Source organism: Cheilinus undulatus, linkage group 13 (genome assembly GCF_018320785.1).
Source record: "Cheilinus undulatus linkage group 13, ASM1832078v1, whole genome shotgun sequence".
Lineage (NCBI taxonomy): Eukaryota > Metazoa > Chordata > Actinopteri > Labriformes > Labridae > Cheilinus > Cheilinus undulatus.
The window spans coordinates 18,005,968-18,031,443 of record NC_054877.1 but is presented as its reverse complement, the minus strand read 5'-3'; the positions used below and the strand labels follow the sequence as shown (position 1 = coordinate 18,031,443).

The window sequence follows — 25,476 nt, the reverse complement described above, 5'->3', positions numbered from 1 at the left end:
AAATACTGCCATCATACCAATAGCATGTGCTAATTTTTCCATCTTTCTATGCAGAGGTATGTCATTTACGCTGCAGGAGTTTAGTTGTTACTCCCTTTGGAGCAGAATAAGATGAGAGGAAGAAGGACTGAAAGGTTTTTCTTTGCCAAATTATTACAAAAAGATGGATTAGAGGATAATGTTGCTAGGAGACCCTGACATAAGCTATTTATCCCAGAATCATGCTGTAGCCCACGTGCATTCAGCCTGTGTGTGCGTCCTCCTCTCCTCACTGCGTCTGTGTGTCTTTGCTCCTGCTCGTACTATAAAGCCGACAGTATCTCCCTCACTCTCTGCCCGGGTAAAGTCAGGGCTGCTTTTTCTGCTCAAGTATCATTTGCAGTCTGCGTTGCTTGCAGAATGAACAGATGATGCTTCAGGTATATCTTCTTTTTCTTCAATGTTTTGGCAGACATACTTTAGTTAAGGTTGGAGGGCAGATATTGACTCCCACACAAGCCTTCTGAATGAAGTGACTCAGGGGTTAAAGGCACAAAGAGAAAAATACTTCAATCTCGACAAAGACAGCTGGGAACAAACTCAAGGAAAAGAAACTTACAGTCTGTTTACCTTTTGGGTATTTGATGACCATGCAGGAAGAAGGCATTTGAGTTCCCTCTGCTCATTTTGGACGCTGCTGCTTACAGGCTTGCTTATCTTGCAAGTCAGACACACAGCACGCTTTAAGCTCTGAGGGGTGATGCGGTGGCAGCAGAGAAGCAATTTTCATCCAAACCAATCTGCAGAAAAGCAGCACCTTTTCTTCTCAATCACTTTTCATGCCTTGGTTCACCCCTCATGTGAAGGAATCTAATTTTTCGGGTATTATGTTCCTGCGTTCAGCTTCAATGAAATCTCTGCAACTGGAAGGATCTCTTTGACATTTTGTCTGTCCTTCTTCTCATTCTGTCTCTTCCATTTCTTTACTTTTTACTCTGAAAACTTTACCCTGCTTTCATTCTTCATGTCTGCTTTTTTTCCACTTATCTCTCACCTTTTATAGCTTCTGTTTTTCTCTCCTTTATCTCCACATTTTAACCATCTGTAATAGAGTCCTATCTTGAACTTAGCACACCCATTATTTCACAAAACCTTTCATTATTGCTCTTAATCAGCATCATCTACCTAAAGAAATCTACTCCAGCACCTTTTTTAAGATGTACTCCTCCGGGGAGCTCTGGAACTCTACCGAGCAGGTCTGGATCAATGGCTCAGATGCAAACTTCTCTCAGGGAAGACATGGGGACGAAGAAGAAGAGGAAGGAGAACAGCATCCTTTTCTCACGGATGCCTGGCTTGTCCCTCTTTTTTTCGCCCTCATCATGCTTGTTGGACTGGTGGGGAACTCTCTGGTGATTTATGTCATCTCTAAACACAGGCAGATGAGAACAGCAACCAACTTTTACATAGGTGAGTAATTAGATTGTGATTTCTGGTGGTTTGTAGAGGGAAACTTTATGATGTATCAGATTCAAAAAGTAGATTGAAACACCTCATATTTGAAAATTGCAATGCATTATCATAGACTGCCTATAACAAGTATTCACCCTGTTAGATGTTTTACCCTTTAATTGCTTTATAAATCAATCATGGTCAAAATAATTTGGCTTTTTTGGTAGAAAAAAAGTATCATCAATTAAAATACAAAATATGTAAGGCATGATAAGTGACTGCACAACTTCCTTCAAGTCAGTATCTAGTAGATGTACCTTTTGCTGCAATCACAGCACTGAGTCTGTGTGGATAGGTCTCAATCAAGCTTGCAAATCTGAAATTTTAATCAATTTTTCTTTGCAAAATTGCTCAAACTCTGTCAGGTTGCACAGGGATCAGGCGTGAACAGCCTTATTCCAGCCACAAAATCTCTATTAGATTGAGGTCTGGGCATTGACTCAGCCATTCCAGGACATTTAACTTATTGTGTTTAAACTAGTTGAAGCTTTTGCTGTATGCTTCAGGTCATTGTCCTGCTGGAAAATAAATCTCTCAAATTTTATTTCTCCTGCACACTGAATAAGATTGCCCCCCTGGATTTTCCTATATTTTGCCACATTCATTCTACCCTCTACCTTTAGAAGGGTCGGCTTCTGAGAAGCATCCCCACATCATGATGCTGCCACCACCCTGCTTCACAGTGTGGATGGTGTGTTTGTGATGATGTGCCGTCTTGTCAGATGCACTGAGTTTGTGAGGATTTCCTGATGATGGATTTAACTGAACTCAGGGTGATGTTCAGTGCTTTGTAATTATTGTTGTGTCCATCCCCTAACTCACACTTTGAAATAACCTTTAAGCTGCTGTGAGTGTTCTTTGTCTTCATGGTGTAATGGTTGCCAGGAATACTGACTAACCAGTGACTGGACCTTTCAGACACAGGTGTTTTTACAGTACAATCACTTGAGACTGTTTCACCACTCCCAGGTGATCCCTATTTCACTAACAGTGAGATTACCAGCGCCATTTGCCTGGACCTCTGTTGAATTAGTTCAGTCACTTTAAAGAGGGTGAATATTTATGCAATCACTTTTTATACATTACACATTTTATTTAATTAGGATTACTTTGTAGAATTTTCTTCTCTCACTTTTACATGAAAGAGGTTTTGTTTATTTTTTTTGCATTTTTTTCTTACAAAAAAGCCAAATTATATTTTCCATGATTGGTTTATGAAATCAGTAAAAGAGTAGAACATCCAAAGGGGTGAGTACTATTTATAGGCACTGTAAACTCCATGTGCTTTAAATTCAGATTGTATTATATCACATAGCTGTTTGATATGAGTGTCTTTCATCTATACAGACAGGCTTCACTGCATGCTAACAGTGAGTTCAAAGAAATCTGAGGTTCATGAGGACGCCCAGTGTGACTGTTTGTTCTCCACATGTCCAATTAGTAGATAGCCGTATGTAAGTATGTCAGTGTCGATTACAGGCTTTGCTCCTTTCCTAACAGCAGGAGACATATATTAATATCAAATAGAAAAGTTGAGAGGCAGTTTTAACCTAGTGGAAAAAAACATTTTTTTCACAAATGTGTTGATCTCTACCATGCTAGATTTTAAGTTGCAATTGTTTGTAACAGTAAAGTGGTCAACAACACAACAAATATAGATACAGTATATATGGACTCTTGTTAAGAGTTGACGCTGAATTAAAAAGTTGCAAGCACTCACTCTTTTGTCCGATGAGACATTGTTTGTATCAGTGTTAATTTTGGGAGCTATTTTGACATTTCAACCTCAAAACTACTTTCTTTCTCACTCGTCTGTCAACAGTAATGGTCTCTATTTGACAGCTAAACAAGGCACTTAATTTGGGATGTCTGTGTCAGTCTGACTGGGAACACAAACTTTTTTGGTTTCACAATTATGCTTGTTTCTCAAAAATGGTTAATCTTGCTGCCCTAAGAAAGTCCAGATGATGATAGACAGAAAAGATGGAGAAGAGGTGATGCTGACAAAGACTGTGGTCAAAAACAAATGCACCAAACACAGTATGAAACAGGCAAACCACTTTCAGAGTGTATGAGTGAATTGGTGATCTATGTGGTGTTATCTAGACCAGGGATTCTCAAACTTTTCAGCCTGCAACCCCCAAAATAAAGGTGTGAGAGACCGGGAACCCCAACAGTACCTGAAGGTGGTTGAGTCATGGTTGAATGCAGTAATACACAGTCAAGAATGTGCAATTTGCAGAATAACATTTTAAAGGGGACATATTTTACGCTTTTAAGACAAGTTTATTATGGTCTGAGTTCCCCAAAAGATGCCTGTGAAGTCTGTTGCTGAAAAAAACACTCCAGTATAGGATTTTTGCAGGTCTAAAAAATCCCTCTGTTTCAGCCCTGCTCAGAACAAACTGTTTTTGTGTCTGTGGCTTTAAATGTTACTGAGCTGTCCAACTCTGCCCCTGACCACACCCCTCTCAGGAAATGGATGTGGCTCTCCTGATCAGGGGAGGAGGGTGGAACTTTCTCCCAAGTAAGGAGGGCCAACCAAACCTGGGGGCAGGGCTAGCTCTCGGCTTGTTTCAGCACACATTTTCTAAAGGTGGAGAAAGAGAGGGGGTGGGGAAATGGATTTTTCTGGTTCTTGAGAGGATTGTGGGCAGGCCAGGGGCACATATTTTTGTTAGAAAAGCCTGAAAAAGTGATTTTTGCATAATAAGTCCCCTTTAAGGATTTTTAAAACATTTCTTTGATTTCAGCATATTTCTCACCAAATTAGCAGGTTTTAACTAATTTCATGCATGTATTTTTATTTAAAAAGGGAAAAATATACAATTTGAAATATTTTTGAAATACTCTTTATTTTTAAAGGCATCAGGCGACCCCACGGGGGTCCCAACCCCCAGGTTGAGAACCACTGATCTAGACTAATGTACACAAAATGAATAAGTTCTATGCAAATAGTAGCCTAGCCATATTACAACAAGAACTTAAGTGTAAAAAATGCCATGTAGCCCCTGCAGCACCTGCTTCCCCTCATCCAGTTTAGTGCTGACAGCAAGAGAGAGGAGGAGTCACCACCACCACCTAGCACAAACCATGAGAGTGTGCAGGTAGAAGTGTTTACATCCATACAGTCCATACACCTGTACTATTTAAAAATGCCCAGAAAAAACACAATGATTACACTGTATAATAAAGCTGCTCTGGTCTAAAAATAATTTTAAAAAATGCGCAAGGAGGGAGGGAAGACTTGTAAAACTAACCCACTAAAGCCTTGGCGAAGCAACAGTTGCAGAGGGAGGAGCTCAAAAACCAAAAAAACACAGGGAGTTTGGCTTGATTAAGTTTTTCAGAAAGTCATTAATCAAAACATTTTAGATTTTCACATTATATCTTTAAGTGTCTTCTATCATCATATACTTTTGAAATAATTTTCTGCTCCTCCTAAGCAGTTTTTATACCGAATAATTTGAAAAGCGCATAAAATCAGGAAACGTGCTAGTATTGTAGAAACAATCTTGGGGGTTGCATGGATATCAAGGGTATCAAGACAAAAGGAAAAATCAAAGGAGTGCATCAATCATGCAGCTTCCTCACATCTCTGGTTATCCGTCCACGCTGGCTCTATGCTCGGGTGATTGATTTTTGTTGTTGGAGTCAGTTTCAGCATGTGTGAAAGATCTGTGTGGCAACATTAAAGAATTGTGAAGGGTGATTGATTAACTGAGGTTTGGTTTGAGTAAGATAAGAAATGAAAAATAAGATAACCAATAAAGAATGCCTGTGTCAGAAATAGATATGTAAATAAGGCTGTGCAGAGGCAATCTTTGTCCGTGTTTGCAATCTGTGTGTGACAAGAATTCAATCTTGGATAATATCCCAGGGACACATCATAGAAACAGTTTAATATTCAGCAACATTAGATCAGCGACTTCACCATCTGCCCACCCTTTCAATGTTACAGTCAGCCTCTGTAATATGATTAGATCATCTGGTAAAACAAACAGGAAGATGTCTGGGGTGTATTTGTCACTATGACAGACTAAACAGAAATAAAAAAAAACAGATCAGTCTGCTGGAGTTACCTCTGCTTGTTACAGTTTTCAGATACTGTCTCAGCAATGACTGTAGATGAAGCATTTTGCACGTTTTTCACATAGAGTGTGGGTGTCAGGTCGGCCCAATGTTGGGACGCTCTATTGGCAGGTTGAGGGTTGGATTTTTCTATTACAGCACATCATCAACTTTAACCTTGCAGACTCTCTAGAGCTTGACATCAGACACACTACATTTACCTCTCTTGTCCAGGAGCTTTTCAGGATCAACAAATACAAAGAGAAAAAGTCCTCTGGCAGAGACAGAAACAACTTCAGACAACACAGTTCTCAGAAAGTGAGCACTGTGGCATCATGGGAGTTGCACTGGATTGCATGAGATTAGGCAGGTGCTGCTCTGTGTGTCTGGCAACTCCTGGTGTGTAATTGAAATTTAAAAAATACACTGTCAAAGATGTTAAACAACAAAACACCTCCGTAAACCAAATGTTGCACAATATCTGAGGCAGACATGAATTCAGACCATTTCCTCAGCACTTAGTTGAAGCTCCTCTGGCAGCAATTACAGCCTCTAGTCTTTCTGAATATGACCCAACAAGCTTTGCACACCTTCAACTCACCACTCTCTTCAGCTGCTTCAGGACGGTATTCTTCTTCAGCTGCTCAGATAAAAGATGAAAAGTGCTCCAAAACTTTGTAACAAGTCCTGTTTGTTAGAAATATTAATCCAGTGTAGACATCTGTGGTGGAAACTGCAAAATGAGGCGTTTAGGAAACCTCAGTAAATTGGACGACTGTATTCCATATGTTAAGATACGTTCAAATGTCACACAAAAATGGGAAATTTAAGTCGAGAGACCACTGGACATCACCCTAGACTACCTCGGGGTAACAGCACACCTGATCATTCACTTTACAGCAGAAGGTATTTTGTACCTGATGTGTTTGTCTGCTGTGCTCGTTTGCAGTTTATAAATATTATTGCTCAGAGAATTAGCATTACATTCTGATTTACACACCATCACAATTAAGCTGAGATGTTAGAGCTTAAAAACTATAGTTTAATACCTCTTTATTTAAACACCATACTTGTACTTCTTTTATCTTAAACTAAAATGCAAGTAAATGATAGTATTTTGAACGTATGATTTATAAAAAATTATATTTTTTCATAAAGCACTTTAATGTGGTGTACATTGAATTAAAAGAATAAAAATAAAACACTTGACAACTAAAAACCTTTAAAAATCTAAAATAACATAAAAATATACTTAAACTATAAGAATCACTATGCTGTGGGGCAGTTATGGAGTTTTCTGGTCTTTGTGTCTGCCTTCTCTGAATTAGACTTACACTCTGTCAGCAATATATCAGCAAAAAAACAAACAAACAAACAAAAAACAAACAAAAAAACAAAAACAAACAAACAAACAAAAAAACCCATACCTATTATTCATGTTTTTTCACAGTGAAATAAGACGAGGTATTGGAAACAAGTCTGCTAGTCTATAAGGCTTTATATTTGGTTTTTACCTTGAATAGGCGAAACAATGAGAGAAGAATGAAGATTCACGTATGTGACTTTAGCTTCCATTCATTGGACTTGAATGAGGAAGCAGATGCATTGTTGGAATGGTGAGGCATTAACAAAGGATTACAGGAAAGTCTACCTACTCATAGGGATGTAATTGTGCTGCCTTTGTTCCTTCTTTTCTATAACTGAATGTGGAAAATAAACAAATGAAAATAAAACCGAATCTAATGGGAATATCTTAACAGCTTTAGCAGTGGTAAATGAAATGTAATTAGTCACATATGAAACACAGAACATGTCACATAAACAGGGATTAGTCCTCATGACCAAAACCAGAATCGTTTCTAAACCTGCCTAAACTCAAACCAAAGTTGTGTCAGATTTGATGTCTTTACAGTTTTGTAGCAGTAGGCTTCAGGGCTTTGAGAGCTGATATGTGGCAGCTGTTTCTTCTCAGATTTTCCTCTTTTCTTCTGTTTCTTGCTCTTATTTCTCTGTTATTGTGTTTCTGCTAAAAGCTGCAGTGAAATGAGCTCCTCTCTTCAACATGAAGGATCTTCTTAGCTTTTCATGCTCTCTGTTTTTTGTTCAGCTGCTCCGGTCTCAGTGTGAATAAGGCAGAGAAACATTTCTTTGTATCACCGTAGGAGGCAGGGACCAACAGTATTTCTGAAAGCATCAAATATTTGTATGTAAATGCATTGATTCCCTTGCCTACTTCATTTTTATTCAAATATGCTGCTTACTCTTTTCACAGGGAGATTGAATCTATTTCATTTGTGATACTAGATGTTCTTCCTGAAACTCTGAACTCATGCACAGCCTTTATATGCTGCTGCAGCCTGTACCTGACACAATGTCTGTCTGTTGCTTTTCTCTATAGCAAACCTTGCCGCCACTGACATCATTTTCTTGGTGTGCTGTGTCCCCTTCACCGCCACCCTCTATCCTCTCCCCGGATGGATCTTTGGCAACTTCATGTGCAAATTTGTTGCCTTTCTGCAGCAGGTAAAGCATGACTCATTTTCCTCTTAATTTTATCACAATCATAATGACACATTTTGCTGCTTTGTAATTTGTTTTTACACACAAAGAAGTGCAATTAGTGTGCTAAAGGTACTCAAGGCAACAATATTGCACTCAAAAAGTGTGATGATTCATGGGGACGACAGTTAGGCCTCTGAAATCATAAAAACCGTTAGCCTAATCTGCACTGATTTATTAGTCATCTTTGTTTCATAACCAATGTTATAATCAGCTTAAAGATGTAGCCACGACCTCAGAATCACAGTGAAGCAATGTCTTAAGTAAGCTTTAGTTTAAATTCTTTTTTGCCCCAACAGAGATAATATTTAGTCCTTTAAACCTGCGTAAATCCTGCTTCAATCTCACCATCTCTCAGAGGAAGTGGCAGGCTCTCCAGCAGCTAAAAATGCCACTTTTTTTACACTTAGGGCACAGTTCATGAGAGTATTGTGCAGCTTTTTTGTCTTCTAAACATAGACAGGGAAGTTTAAGTGAAATCACCTTATCAACAAAATACGAAAGGGTTAAAGTCACATCTAACTACAGTGCAGGGCAAACAATGTCTGTGTATCAAAATCAGCAATAAAAAAAATGGGTTAGAAAATGGCTGCTTTCTCCAAAATTAAGCGTAATCATTGCATGAAGCTCTTTATTAACAAATACTGGTGATAACAGCAAAGTGTAATTTGAATAATAGAAAAATCTGCTCAGAGTTGGTGGAAACTGCAATGCAGTTTTTTAAATAAAGGATGGGATGCACAAGCTTTCCTGTGGTCAGGAAAAACCTCCTGTCCCTGTATGGCATTAAAAAAATATTCAACCCCTGTGGACATTGTAGCCTTTCATTGATAAATCAATCATGGTCAATATCATTTGACTTCTCTGTCAAAAAAATTACAAAAAAGTCCAACTGTAAACAGATTTCTACAAAGTAATGACAATCAAAAGATATACAATGTAAAAGAAGTGACTGCATTCATATTCACCCCCTTCTAGTCAGTATTTAGTGGAGTCACCTTTGGCTGCAATCACAGCACTGAGTCTGCATGGATAGGTCTCAATCAGGCTGGCTCATTTGGACACTGCAATTTACTCCATTCTTTGCAAAACTGCTCAAGCTCTGTCAGGTTGCATGGGGATCAGGCGTAAACAGCCTTCTGCAAGTCCAAGCCTTCCAGAGCCGGCTGCCGAGAAGCATCCCCACGGCATGATGCTGCCACCAACGTGTTTCACAGTGTGGATGGCGTGATTGTGGTGATGTGCAGTATTTGTTGTCCGATAAATAGTGTTTTGGTCAATATTGAGTGTTTTACCCATTTATAAAATCAGTTAAAGGGAAAAACATTCAAGGGGCTTAATACTTTTATAGGTTCTGTACCCAAGTGTTAAATCAGTCTAGGATGTTGGCCGTTTAACTCTTTGTTCACATATTTGTTTAAGCATGGCCTCATGATAAACCTGAATCTGTGCTCCATCAGCATTAGAGTGCAGTGTCATGCAGAGTGAAGGAGAAAATAGCTTCTCCCACATTTTAACACAAAAAGGGCAAACTTTTTATTTGTTTCGCCTTCACTAACATATGCAATTAACGTTGAAAAGCAGTAGTTAGTGGGTTTCAATGATGTGCAAATTTTGGCTTTGTTAGCAGGAGCAAACTATATTTAGTAAATCATGCCCTTACTATGTCAGCTGTTTGGTGCAACCTGCAGTCAGTGGGTCTATAATTGGACCATTTCTCACTTCACACAGCCTTATTTTTTTAAAAGGGCATTAGACCAAAGTAGGCTTCCTGAACAACCTAAAAAGAACCCTTTATTTGGATGCCCATTTAGCCACTTGTTAGACCATGCTCATATACCAGGGTTACAGTCCTTGATGCGCTGGATGTAGGTTCAAATCCTGATCCTGATGGGATGGTGCATCTCCCTCTCTCTCTCTCTACTTTTCCAGTATTTCTCAGATGTGGAGGTACAAGTTCAAGGTCACCATGACATCACATTTTGTAAACACAATTATGAAAGCATGTATCAAAGGATATTTGCCAAATTTGGCACAAAGCTACACCTTGACACGCGGATGAACTGGTCGAAGGCCACTGTAGCCTTTCATAATAAGGTTGCAGTGACCTTGTGCTGTGTTGTAGGCTCTTAGTAGTTAAACGAGGGGTGTCAAACTCATATTTGGGGCCAGATTTGCACCACTTTGACGTCCTGAGTGCTGGACTATGTTTTTATAGCAACCAAACACTGATTTACAGGCTGCTGGATTATTTTAGAAGCATTAGATGCATGTACTGATAAGTGAGCACTGCTTAAAGTGTAAGTGAACCCCCAGCTCAGAGCTAACTCCGCCCACCTCAGTAACTCAAAAAATGCACAGAAAGTGAACAGTTTGGTTCTGAGAGAAGGGAGGGGAAAAGGACGGCACTTTCCATTGGCTCCAGCAGCAGCGCTACAATAGCCGGAGCTCTCAGTGCAGGTGCAGGCAGGAGAGGATGGGAGTGGTCTCTGAATGGGAAAGTCAGTTAGAGGCGGTAATGCTCTACCTTTATATAGAGCTTGTGACGTAGAAACCTACCGATCGTCGGTTTCTACGTCACATAAGCCCCACCTTTTCAGAAAAAAATTTTCAAGGCAGATGTCTGTTCGAGCTAATTAAAAGCTGTTAAATCCAGATTTTTATCAGTTTGGTGCAAATTTCAGCTATAACACCAACACTGATGTGTTTTATTATAGTTCAGTAAATTACCTCAGAGTACAGACAAAAAATTTTTTTTAAAGTGTTCACTACCTCTTTAATAAGCTACTTTAGGTAGAGGTGTTTGTTAAGCATTGCTATTTATGGCTATAAACCGCCTGATTGGCCTGTAGAGTTCAAAACTACCTACAAACATTTATTAGCCCTGACAGTTATTTTGCATGTCCCTGTACTTTCAGAAGCCCCCTGACATCCGGGCATGTGTCATAAACTGGGCCATCTCTGTGTGTCTTAAAGAATTGCTGTGGTTTCAACAACTCCACTTCAGTTAATAAGCATCCTTTCAATTGATGGTTTGACTCAAAGAGAGGCAAAATATGGGGTGAATTAAATAATGTTGTTTGAAGAATCAGTACCTTTCTTTGTGAAGCTTGTGTGGGGGAGGAGACAATCTGTCATGAATTTAGAGAAGAAGACGGTTTCCTTTGTATGCAAAGTGAATGGATGTAGCCGCTCATTTGTGAATAAACAGTCAAATATCAGTCAAAGAGATAGACCAAGAAGAGAGGGATGTAAGCAGGAAGGCTTGAAGAATTTTAAATACAAATCACAGGGGATAGTCATCCACACGTAGAGGGTAGTATCTAGAGGCAGTGCTGGACTCAGGATGGTTTATGAGCAAGGGTAAAAATAAAAAGCACACCTGCTGAATGCAGTGGGGCACTAGTGGAAAAAATGTCTAGTTGGTGAAGTAGTTAAAAAAAACCTGGTTAGGGTTCAGCTGTGTTCCTTATGTGACTGAATCTACTACAACTTTTTAATGAAACACACAAGTAATAATGCACCATTCTGCCAATTATTTAACAAGGATTCACAAGAGAGGGTACCCTTAAGGGCACTTTATCTTATTTTTGTAGGGCTCCCTAGAGGACGCTTTATCATGCTTTTCCACTGGAAGGGTACCCTAGAGCAACGTTCTCCCCTGGTGTTGCCTCAGGACCCACAACCAACTCCTTCATGAACAACAGCTACCCAAATTTCTGATATTTTATTTTCCAGTTGGATTAGTTCAATGAAACACAGTGCTGTTTGGAGTTCAGGGAGCAAAGAACATGTCAAAACAAAGAGACTTGGGGTGCAGATGGCCTAGTGGTTTAAGGTGTGCCTCATGTACATGGTCGACCCGGGTTTGAATCCAGCCTGTAGCACCTTCCTGAATGTCTCCCCCCACCTCTCTGATCCCTGTTTCTGATTCCGTCCACTATCCTCCTCTGTCAGTAATAATTTTTTATCTTTATTTTCAAATTAACTTTAACATAATGAACAATGTAAGACAGAGAAGTAGCATCACAAGTAGTTGATAAACATTTTTTTTGCCTGTTTTTGACAGGCTGCATCAGTTTGCATGAAGCACATTGAGCAATGTGGGATGTCCGATACAGGAATGACACTGCAAAAGTGAATCTGTCAAAATCTAAACAATTGAGTTTTTGTCAAGTTCTAATAAAACTGCCGCTTTAGCAGCATCTGCGCTGAAGTTTTCCGCCATAATTGCACGGGCCTCTTGTTACTGCTTGTTTACATCATGTCTCTGCTGCGCCCGAAAGTACTGCCCTTCAACGCTGATTGGTCCTGTCACTTTTAACCGGGCCCAAAGTGTTCTAATAGGAGCTTTGCAAGATGGATTCACCAGTGAGAAACACTAAAACAGGCGTATCCATCTGCTTTGCAAGGTTAAGATAGATACAGTCGGCCAAATAGGTTTTAACCTAGTCTTGTTTTTGCGTAGTTTGTTTGACCCGCTGAGTAGTTTTATTTTTTTATTTAACTTTTATTAAATAAAAGAAGTACAGCTCACAAAAGCTCAGCCCATTGATGTTAGTTCATCACTGTAAAACATCTTGTCATCAGCTATAAAACTAAAATAAATGAAGGTGTTCAGATAGTACAGAACTTTCTGAATTGAACCAAACAAAAGCTACTGTAAGCTTCTGCCCACAAAATATGTAATCACCACATTACAAACATCAAAATATTCCCTCTAGAAGGTTTTCTATTACAATTATCAGAATAACAAATTTAAACCTAACCATCATTATAACTAAAAATAAATGGTTCATTATGTTTTCATTCTTAACCATGTAAAATCAACTCTACACTCCAATTGTAAGGACACTTCATCTGAAAAACAAGAGGAATACAGATTATTTTTGCATATTACTGCTGCCAGATCAAAGCCTTTCTTTCTAAGCAGACTTCATGCATTAGACATAAGATATTTTCTTCTTAAAGCGCTGGGCATCTTACAAATAGGAGACCACGGCATCCTCATCTTCTGTGAACTCAACACTGAACTCATCTTGACCCATCAGCCTCTCTTTTCATATCCTTTGAAACACTGATGTGGTGCTCCAAACCTCTGGACGGTAATGGACGCTAGATTCCCAGCAGCACATAAGAGAAGAGAAGAGAGGCAGCTACAAAGACAAAAGAGGGCCGAAATTAGATCCAATTTGGAAAGAGCACACTGAGAACTTCTGACCTCTGGTTTCTCCCCCTGCTGCTCGTGTTTCTAAGTAAAACTGATTATTTACACACAGATAACACTAAGACCCTCAGAGGGCACTTGATTTAAAATTATAAAGATGAGAAAAACTGCTGGAAGCTGCAGCTGTCTTGTTGTAGAAATGCACTGAAAACAGCCAACTTAATGTCTCTACAGAAAAAATATGCATTGTTTTTCAGTAACTATACAGCCTCTTAATAAGAAAAACTAGAGCCCTGTACAGGACGCTTTTCCTAATCCTGATTCTGCTGGATTTCTGACCCTTACTGCCCACTCCTGCTCCCCAATTCTGATGATCCATGTTTAATATTCAGAATATAAGACACTGCGTTTAATTAACGTAATGACAACATTAATGTGGTCACTCAAGCACCACCTAGACAAAGTTTCCTCCCTGAAAATTCTTATATAAGAAAACAACAGCAACAGTCAGAGCCTCATCATATTATGGAGCCAGGCATGTAAAAAAACAGCAGCTGGAAGCCACAGACTGATTTAACTCCTGATTATGGCTTAGTAATAGGAATGTTTCAATAATTTACACATCATGTTTATTATGTATTTCTAAGTTGTACAAAGGTGGAATTATTTCCTGATCTCTGGAAAGTTTGTGCCTAATAGAAATTGCAGAGCACTTCCATCAGTTCTTACAGACAGTACACTGATCTTTAGTCTATTTATGCCATGCTATTACCATCTTTGTCATTAGATGCTTAATGCAATAAGGCCAGTTTTTATAGAAAGAGGTGTTTTTTTTTCCTGGAATAACTGCATAATGGCTCAGCCTACAACATAATAGGGGAAGCATTATAGGTGTTCCTTCTGATTCATTCACAAAGTTTTAGTGCACACAGTTTATTGTGGAGCTTTAACAAAGCATCACACCATTTGGCTGAACAGAGACAGACCCATATTCAAACACCAACAAGTGGCACAGCTCCTGTCTTATCCTGTTACAAAATAGGAGGACTGAGAAGTGTTTTAAACAGAGCTTACTTTAATCAGGGATCCTGGAACACGTATAACATCACATCCAGGCGTGCCAAGTACGTTATCTTGTTGATGTATTTCAATGAATTCCAGTTGTTTTCCAGCTCTGTCACTTGCTCTCTCAGTTATAAACAAAAAACAGTCATGAGCCTGGTGTACACTAGTTTCTGTCTGTTAGCATGAGTTTGAGAGCGAAGGTTGGGATGGGGATGAGGAGGGCAAACTGAGATGAAAGGCACAAACGATTTTGGATTTTATTGAAAATCTGAACATGTTTCTGATTTTGTTATGGCCCCAGTTTCTAACAAGTACACCCAAGAAGTCTTCTGAGAGGTATCAAGGGCAAATGAAGCAATGATGTGGCATACAAATTGAGATAGATACACAGACACGCCATCAATTATAGGAGTAAGATATCGCTTCTGTTTGAACATGATTGCTCTTCTTTAAAACAAAATGCATTGTGAGATGAGTAAAATAATTTTATCAGAGAGGGAACATAAAGTATGTCTGATTATATGAATGTGACTGATTAACCTTGCAAATCAGATGGATACGCCCGTTTCCCTGTTTCTCACTGGCGAATCCATCTTGCAAAGCTCCCATCTGAACCGTTTGGGCCCGGTTAGAAAGTGACAGGACCAATCAGCATCGAGGGGCAGTACTTTCAGGCACAGCGGAGTGGTGAAGTAAACAAGCAGCAGCAAGAGCTGGTGCAGTTATGGAGGAAGAGATTAGCTTAGATGCTGCTAAAGCGCCAGTTTTATCAGAACTTGACCACATTTCTTCGTTAAAAGAAGAACAAAGAACAGCAGTGAGTTGTTTCCTTTCCAAAAACGACAAAAGTCGAGTACTTACATGTCTGTAGTCACCATGTTTTGCCTTATTCCTCAGTAGCTGTGCATGTGCAGCCTGCTAGCAGCTACGTCACGTGCTTTGTTGCTCTGATTGGCCCGTAGAGATATGACAGAATGTTCACCCAATCATACTCCGAGGATTTTTTAAAGCCTCTGCCTTTTCTCAAACGTTGAAGCTTTCCCAGATGGATGTGTGAAACAAATCCATCTGGCTTGTCAGGTAAGTGACTGATTATTTCCATGGAAAATTCATTCCAAATTTAGGCATAATTAGAATTCCTCTGATGTATAAAATGTGATCAAGCACAATTTAAACATATTAAAAATTAAATCCAATTTTTTTTCATATTCAAATTGAAAATAATTATCACAGATGCAGCCTCCAAATTGTTTCTTCCTATCTTGTCTTTTCCTGAATGTTCCTCCACTGGCCTTTTATTTTACAAGCTACTTTGAGAACATGACAGCTCATTAGCAAAATCTTTGATAAGTAGGAGAAATTATTAAACTGCTTTCTGGAGGGAGTAAAAGAGGCTTGAGCTCTTACTTTGCTTCCTCATGTGGTTGATTAATAGGACCGATCCTTTGGTACACCTTCAGGAGTGTGGGGGTCATGCTGTTCCATTAAACCACACAAACACTTTTAAGATATCACAAGTTTTTGTACAGCCTTCTCTGTCAAAATGTTCATTTGTTTTGTGGGGCAATGCACCATTTTGGCTTTGAATGTTTCAAAGCTTATTCAAAACCTCGATAGGATTAAGAAGAGCAGAAAATCATCAAAGTATCCACAACCCGATACATCTTCCACCCATACCTTTATTATATGTACTTTTTAAAAGATTTGAAGCGACCATCTCTCCAAGATACAAATCCTCCTGCAGCAAATTTCAAACTGCAGAAGCAGCATGCCACAATCTCTTTTTCCCAATTTCACAACTCTTTCAGAGACAGATAGTAAAAGTCTTGAGAATGAGTCACAGAGTGAAGACTGAAGTTGCCAGCACATCTGACATGAATAAAATTACACAAGTATGAGGGAGATTGAGTATAGCCTTATAAACAAGCATATGCCAAGTGTCTAGTGAGTTTGGACCTAGAAGCAGCACACAGAGTCTGAGGAGTTTGAATTCTAACAAGTTTTATTCCAACTTGGCAGATGGCTGGAGAGCTTGGCTGTTGATGGAGCTGAGAGTCGGAGGCAGGTAGAGGCAGATGAAGTGATTGATGATCCCCAAGCACAGAGAAGGCAGGATTAGAATCAAAGCAGAAACACTGAGCAAAAGTACTTTAAAAAGTCACTAGAAAAGAGGCATTAGTTCTCAGTGGTAGAAACAAAAATCTGGCAATGAGCAGCTGTGCAGGTGGTGTAAATAGCAGCAATCAGAAGGAAGCAAGGTAGTTGGTGCTTCTGACTACTTTGCACATCTTTGCATCCTCTCTCTTCGATGGACCTGGAAATTTTCCTCCCTCTTCCATGATGAAGGATCTTACAATTCCATTACTCTTCCAGCCCAGCATTGTGGTACAAGGCAAGAAGTGACACAGTTTATGACATCTTGAAAAACTTTCAAACCATAAATCTTAACCTCTTACTTTTTTTCCTCTCTCGAACCCAGCCATTGTGCCATTCCAATGACACTGTCCATGCCTCTGAGACCCTTACACAAACTTTTTTAGCAAGCGTGAAATTGGCTTTTTTAGGATCTTTAAAGATTAGATCCACCTTGCAAATTTAATTTTAAGTGCCTTTTTAATCCATTTTTAATCCATTTTTGATCATTTGTGCCACTAGCTGCGAATGCTAACCACCATATTGTTTCATATTGTCATTGTGATGGGCTGACAACCAATAACAGGCTGCTCTTGTCACGCTATGCTTTGTCAAACTGCACTGCTCCTCAGAGTGGAGAAGGCTTGAACAACTCATAGCCTGTGATGTGGCCCTCTGTGTCACTGCAGACAGAAACTGCTTTAAGTAATGACACAGTCATTTTTTTGTAAATATGTCAATAATATGAAGACATTCTGTCATAGAATGATTTTTTGAGAAACTGAGTTTCAATATCTGTTTAGTTTTGTCTTTATAATCTGTTTTTTTTTTTTAATTTCATGTGACGTTACTGCTGCATACGTATTCTTAAAGCTCAGGTTGTCCTGGAAAAAAGATGTTTAGAGCTTGACTGTGCACCACAGGGTTGATGTCTTGCAAGCTTTTTAAGACAAAAAAGTCCAGTTGAGACAAAATGGTTAAAAAACAGATTAAAGGGAAAATGATATCGTCTTCAAATCACAATATGCATAATTTTTAACAGAAGTATAGAAGATAATAAATGTGTCCTAACTAAATGTATCATTGAGTAATGACTTTATAAAAAGAGCCAAGTCAAATTCCTTCTTGGTTTGTTGTTCTCAGCTTTGGTTCACATTGACTGGACATTGATTCCCTCAGTTTATGAGTTTAATTCAGAGACTTGAACAGGTTTTTCATATTATATTATTAGTCCTGCCACTGTGGGAAAAAAGGGAAGGGAAGAAAGATAGACCCACCCATTATACAAAGAGGCACAAAGACAGAGTTTCATTAAAGGAGTGAAAGAGATTAAAAGACTCTCAAAAAACAACCACTCTGTCTAAAACTCTTAAAGAGAGAGAAAACTGAATTATTTTTTGAATACATATCTGAGTGAGACCAGTCCTACAAAAATGTCTGGATTCGGTCATAACACTGAGGTAGGTGTGCTTAGGGACAGCTTTGTTTTGGTTTGAGTGATTGATGCTAATTTAATGAACATCTGCTCTGATAGACGCATATCATACATTCACAGAAGCATTTTAACACTGTGATTGCCTTTTGTTTTAAATTGTGGAAAATTTGATCTGTGAGAAACAAGACAACAGATGTCTAAAACTAGAACACATGATGCTGCTTTTTAAGATCATTTCTTGGACTCCTAAATTAACATTCAAAAGAATTCTGAGCATAAATTATATATGTGATTTTTTTTTTATGTTAGAGGAAAAAAAGAGTGAAAGCACTAAAAAGACTCATATCAAAGATTCATTTTATTTTCTGTTTATTTGGTCCAGACTGGTAAATTACTGCTGAGAATATTTCTCCTCTGCGTAAATGTAGCAAGTCAAATATTCTGGAGCTTTGGATAAACAACAAAGGGAAAAAATGCTCTACAAAAAATAATAAAGACAGTTTTTCATCTGTGAAGGAGTCAATTTTACCAAAACACTGGTTTAAATAAATGAGTAGCTCTTATGTGCTTTCATACATAATTAAAACTCCTCAAAACTTCCGGAAATATTTCAGTTGTAATGAATATACACAAAAACTGTTTTGTTCACCCCAACTTTACCCAGATATTTTTTCTGCCAGCCCCTGGTAAATTTTCTATCTGAAGTTGATGAGCCAATGTGAGAACACAGCATGTAATAGTCAGGTAAATTCACCCAGAATGAGTGGGAGGAGGTGACAATGATGCTCATACCTGCTTGATTATTTTCTACCATCCGGTATGTTCTTATCTGCTCTGTCGTTGATATTATAAGCAGATTGAACTACATGTAACATTGATACAAAAGCAAGGAACTGTCATAATAGTGTCTGACTCAGTCTGCCACTTCTAGGTGTTTATATATGTATATATAACATCGCTCCTCCTGAGCCCCCCTCTACACTCCAACTGTTGGAAATGTGTGAACAACAAACTCAGGAAAGTCTCAGGGGCATCTTGCCTGAAATTTTGTGTAAATGTCTAGGAGTGCATGTTTGAAAATGTCTGTAAAGGCCTCAAAAATATATTTACTTAAAAAAAGTAAAAAAAAAAAAAAAATTGTGAGCTTGTTTGAGAGCATGTTTCTGAAAATTTAAAGTGCGGACATCATATAACTTAGCAGAAAAAGTAATAGATTTTTTCTTTGTTGTCACAATGCTTCTTGGCATAAATTTTATACAGTTGGAAAGCCTTTTTATTTCCCTTTGAAAAGGTGCCACATTTATAATGAGAATGCATTTGTGGGATGAGCAGCAGAGCTGAGTATGTGTACACTGTACAGCACTTTGATCAGCATTTTGTTGTTTTTAAATGTGCTTTATAAATAAATTTGGATTTGGATGTGAGTTGTGCCCAAATAAATTACCTAATCTTTTCTGCTAGTGATAAACAGCTTATACCTTTATCTGTTTTACTTTCTTTTCTAGGTGACAGTCCAAGCCACCTGTATCACTCTGACAGCAATGAGTGGAGACCGCTGTTATGTCACAGTGTACCCTCTGAAATCTCTTCGCCACCGTACCCCAAAGGTTGCCATGATCGTCAGTGTTTGCATTTGGATTGGTACGACCAGTTCTTTGGGCTTTGCAATTTTATATCTTTTATGATTGAGTCAACAAAAAGTAAATACATAAAAACAAACTGTTGTAGAAAATTCAACATTTTGGCTTTATTTTAGTGGGAATTACTGTAATCTTAAGAAAGTAACGAGAAACGAGAGTTTCCTAATCTTCTAACCCCAACCCTTACTCCTGTAATATTCTGGAAATCTGTGGTACTAAGTTGGTATTTCACCAAGTTATTTCTTAGAAATAAAATGATAATGTTCTATATAAGTTGCTTCATTATCCCTAAGTAATATCTATTTTTTGCCAACTAAGTTAAAGTGAGTCCGTCTTGGATAATTTTCAATACATTTTTAGATTCAGGTTATGGTTTACAACTAAATACTAGAGAACTGCCACAATAATACAAAAATACTTCCTTATAATTTCCATATTCCTGAGTTATTACTTGGTTAAATGCCATCATATTACAAGATTATTACAACCTTATTCTTGAGAAATTACAAGATAATTACTACTTTTACGCTAAAATTATTAGGTAATCAGAACCCACTAAAATAAAGTGCTTCCCAAGTGGAATTATAACAAAGGCCTCTTTCTTCCCAGGCTCCTTCATCCTGTCCACACCTATTTTGATGTACCAGCGTATAGAGGAGGGTTACTGGTATGGTCCGAGGCAGTACTGCATGGAGAGATTTCCCTCAAAAACACATGAGAGAGCTTTCATCCTCTACCAGTTTATTGCTGCCTACCTGCTGCCGGTCCTCACAATCTCCTTCTGCTACACTCTGATGGTGAAGAGAGTCGGCCAGCCCACAGTTGAACCTGTAGACAATAACTATCAGGTATGAGCAAGACTCATTTAGCTATGAATTGAATTCAAATTATTCAACTTTTTTCAATGCTTGTCTTTAAGCTCTTAAAGCTGTCGACTAATTAAAGTGAAAAGTTGTCTTTACATGGTTGAACCACCTGTCCTTTCACAAGGCTAATTATCTTTCTTTTGATGTTTGCTGTCTTTGAAAAGGTCTTTTGAAGTGACTGTCATTGAAGCAGCAGGAAACTCTCATTTTCTGATGACACAAAGGAATGTTATAATAACAAACTCTCACAATGACCTTTATGTTTAGTTTGATCACTATTCACTGTTTTACATGGCTTCTATGTGAAAGCTGAACAGAACTGATAAGCAACCATAAAGGCAAAGATATTAAAGAAAAAATGATGCATTGAAAGAGAAAATCTAATGTGATCACAGACAAATAACAGCCAGTATTAAACCTCTATTCCTGCTATATTACAACATATCTAGTTTGTTTAGACAAAAACTTTGTATTTCACTTTACAGGGTCTTTAAACACTGATTTAAGTTTTAGTTAGCTTTGTTAGCTTTGTTTTGTGTTGTTAGCTAAGCTCAACATGTGTTAATGCAAATCATACATATAAGAGTCTATTTAGACCATGCATTAACAGGGATTCTGACCCTTTTTTAGCATGAAGATATCAGTTGGTAATCTGTAATGCTTTGAATCCATGCATCTCAGTGTGTAGTGAAGACAATTTGATATCCCATTACCCAGAGTGCATATGGAGGTGGTCTGGATTAACTTCATCTGGAATGATTTGGTTGTGTTAGTGTTAGGCATTCTGACACACATTAAAGTCCAGCCTGTCAAGTCATTGTATTATAAGGCCAATGCATTTTTAATTTGAAATGAGAAATCCAAAATTAGGAAACAAGTTTTTTTCCAAGACAGCTCTGTCTCTTTTAGTTTTCTTTTAATACATTTGACAGCATAAAACAAGGTGTCTGCAACTCTGTTTTCAGAGCACCACAATGCAGAGATCTCAAATCTTTGCAAATTCGTGCAACAAACTTTGTGTCAAAAAAGTGCGGTATTAAAAAACCAATGACAAGTCTGGAATTGTTAAACAAATATTGGAAAATTGTATTATGTTTATATAGATTTGTCAGGGAAATAATGCTGAAAATAAGTTTTAAGAGGTATTTCTGACTCCTACATTCCAAGGAGGCAGAACAACCAATGACCTAACAGCAGCTGATTTAAGTCAAATTACAATATCAGTTCATTAATAAATCAGGAACAGTCAGGGCTGCCACTGGACAAGTGTGAGGTCCCAAACACTGCAGTACCAAGCCATTGTAAGAAAGCCACTGGACTGGTTTATAAGCTATTGTGTACTTAAGAGGAAGTTGATATCAGGTCATCACTGAAGATTTATTGTTTTTGTGTGGTACAGATTTAACATTATAGTGTAGTTACTTAGTGGGTAAATGAGTAAATTTTTTTTAATAATGCATTATTAAAAAATGCTCTAAAATACTTATTTTTCGGTTAAATGGAGTGAACAATGGACACAATCTTACTTTACTCAAACAAAAGAACAGCTGCCATTACAGAATATTTTTCTCCACATTTGCAGGCTTTTTGCCAACAAGTAATTTGTCTGATTAGTTTACAAAGTGTGAAAGGTCACCTTCAGTAGTATGATCTAAAATACTTGTCAGTTAGATTAAATATAGACCCTGCATGTACATAAAGACACTACGAATTTTTAGCAATATTGTAATCGTTGTTAATATTGGAATTTTTTTTAGATAATTCTATGTATCTATCTATTTATGTATGTATATATGTATGTATTTATCTATCCATCTGTCTGTCTGTATGTCTATCTATCTTTCTATCTATCTCCTTTCTTTTGATGTTTGAGGGAATTTTCCTTCATTTTCATGGAATTTTGGGGAATTTATTTGTAATTTTGGGGAAATTTGGTAGAAAAAATCTGGAGAATTTGCTTGAAATTCCAATGGAATTACAATGTTTTGGCCTTATGATTAAGGTTCAATGAAACAATCTGGAAGTAACAGAAGAGATTGGGAAGAACTTTTTATGGGATAAGTTTAAAACACATTTAAGAATTTCCAAAGAAATTTAAAGGAATTTCTTGGAAATTTTAGGAAACTTGTGTGGAGCTTGGAAAGGAAAATTTCCAAGGAATTCAGAACTTTTGAGGAAATTTGTTCATGCTTGGCCTTAACAGGTCCTTGTGGTCCATCCTTTAACAATGACTGACACCATCTCTTCCTGACTAAAGACTCCCCAAAATTGGCTGACACAGCACACACACAGCCAGAACAAATGCTTTAAAACCAATCCGGTTGGTCATTCTTGTTCAAAGACCATCCTGAGCTTTTAAACTCATCAGGCTCTACTAATCCAAATAAGTGTGAGAAACCAAAAATGCCTCTCAAACAAAAGCTCAGGTCTCAGGGGGTTAAACGTTAGCTAGCTGTTAGACTGCACCAGAGGTCCAATGTGTCCTAGATGGTATTCTCTCTCTCTCTCTCTCCATCATTACACATCTTAATATAATTCTTCTTATGTTATCTTCTCTGTGCAGGTCAACCTTCTGTCTGAGAGAACCATCAGTATCAGAAGCAAAGTGTCCAAGATGGTGGTCGTTATCGTCCTCCTTTTTGCTATCTGCTGGGGTCCCATACAGATCTTTGTCCTCTTTCAGTCATTCTACCCAAACTACCGGCCAAACTACGCCACATACAAGATCAAGACTTGGGCTAATTGTATGTCGTACGCCAACTCTTCAGTCAACCCCATAGTTTATGGTTTTATGGGAGCAACCTTTCAAAAGTCCTTCAGGAAAACATTCCCCTTTCTGTTCAAGCACAAAGTCAGAGACAGCAGCATGGCTTCAAGGACGGCGAATGCGGAGATCAAATTTGTAGCTGCAGAGGAAGGAAATAATAATAATGCGCTCAACTGAAACTGGCAATTAGAAATATGAGTCATTATATGATTGTTCACCAAGGGAAACTGCTGCAAGATGAAAATAAAAACACTGAATGTTCTTCAGCCATGGGCTCATTGTGTGGAAGGACTGGCTGATCTTGAACAAAAGGAGGACAGACTGTGTTCAGCAGACATGTTCTATTCATGTCAATGAATACAACTAATTACCAAACTGGTGTGGAGAAACACTGATTCATAATACAGATGGACTCTGACAGTGTTTTGCACAATATGTCATGTGTTTTGATGCCAAAGCCAGGCAGTCCTGGCACATACTGTCATTTATCGAGCTGCCAAACACCGCTGCCAAAAAAGAGTGGACAGTTCTTCACATGCGATGACAAAAAAGGGACTTTTACCTGAAAGCTGCTGGCAAGTTCCTCATTCCTGAAAGCTCATGGCTGACAAAATCTGCTTTGGTGTAAACTGTCCTTTTTTTTTAGACTGCAGATAATACTAAGTATACAGAGGCATAGTGTATTTTAAACATGACTTCGATCTGAATGTATATGTTGGAATAGACAATTCATACCCTAGAATAGATGCCAATGGAGATTTTTTTCATGCTTATTCCGGTTAGAGCAGAGAAAGAGAACTGAACTGTACAGTAAACGCTCTGAGCACAGGATTAGACATTCAGGTGTGTCTTTTTGACAACTACATGTCGATATAATGTCATTACTCTCATATCTAATATTGAAGAGACAGGTCCTGGTTTGTTGGGAATCCCTCCCTTTATTTATTCCAATGGATTACATAATCTTTATATCAGTTGTTCAAAGAAAGCCTGGCTGGTATCATCCTGATCAGAGAGCAGAATGTCGTTTTCACGCCTGATAGTCTGGGGGCCTCGGTTCTGATTGGAACTCAAATTGCAACATTGTTGCACTTTCCTGTGGTTTGGTTCGCATTTATGTTGACCTTGGTCAAATGAACTAAACCATAAGTTTGTGGTGATGTTGTTCCAAACAAAGAGCAGCGAAGAAGAAAAGGAGTCGTAGAAGAAAAAAAAAACGAAATCCATCACCTCCTGCCAGTCTTTTTTTCCACATAAACAATGAAACAACACCAGATTTATGCTGTCTCAGGATTTCTGCTTTTGTTTTGGGGCATTATGAGCAGCCAGCGAGGCAGGGAGCTGCCTAGCATGTTCTTAACATGAGACGGATGAACTGGTACCAAAGTAAAAGGCAAGCCAACATGTGAGCAAGAGACTACGATGTGTTGCTATGGCTACACAGTCACCGAGCAAGGTACTGACATGTATTTGAGTAAATTAAATCACATTAATAAATCCGTAGTTATTTTGCTTTGTGCCACCTTATGCCTTTGGTTCACAAGTTCGACCGCCTTGCTTTCACACCTCAAACGAATTGCACCAGGGCTAATTTCAAAGTAAACCTGGAACCCCTTTTTTCAAGCAGACCAGAGTCTGCTTGTTTGGTGTGAGCTTTAACACCACTCCAAACGAACCAGACTATCTGGGAAAACGGACCAGAGTTTGTTTAAAGTGGACCTAACAGCTCTGGTGTGAATGTGCCCTATAGAATGACTACACCTGCATTATTAATGCTTTGAAGTGAATGTCACAACAATTTTCAACAGGGTTTTGTCCAACGGCAATATTTAACCAACATTTCATCAATATCAAACATTTAATATCTACTTTAACGCAGCTGTAAGGATCTTTCAGTTTGTGTGGATTCTGGCGCCCCCTTTTAGACAAAGTATTTTCTAGCAAGGGTAACATATCCCATTTCTTTTTTATCTTTACAACTTAAAGATAAATAATTGAACCCCTACTATGGTTTTGCTCAAACTGACAATGTGTACCCTCCCTCGCTGGAGCCCACATGCACTGTGTAGCCCACCCCATAGCAACTAGTTCACTATTGCATGGGAATACAGAGAACAATTGGTGTCAAAGGGATGTTATGGTATTTCTGAAGTTGTCTCATATTAGGTACCTAGCAGTAAAGGTGGCATTAGCTAATATGATTTAAGTAAGCATTGCTCCTTAAGGCTGCAGTTAGTGATTTATTATTAGTGTCGTATGCCCAAAAAAACAATACAACCCTT

General features: G+C 38.3%; 1 protein-coding gene across 1 annotated transcript; it reads left to right on the top strand.

Moving 5' to 3' along the window:
* The first annotated feature begins 1,196 nt into the window (after positions 1–1,196).
* On the top strand, positions 1,197–23,371 carry kiss1ra (KISS1 receptor a). The gene is made up of 5 exons (XM_041803672.1): positions 1,197–1,449; positions 7,961–8,085; positions 19,427–19,562; positions 20,171–20,409; positions 22,991–23,371. The coding sequence occupies exons 1-5, from the start codon at positions 1,197–1,199 to the stop codon at positions 23,369–23,371; spliced, it is 1,134 nt and encodes a 377-aa protein (XP_041659606.1).
* Positions 23,372–25,476: the final 2,105 nt, after the last annotated feature.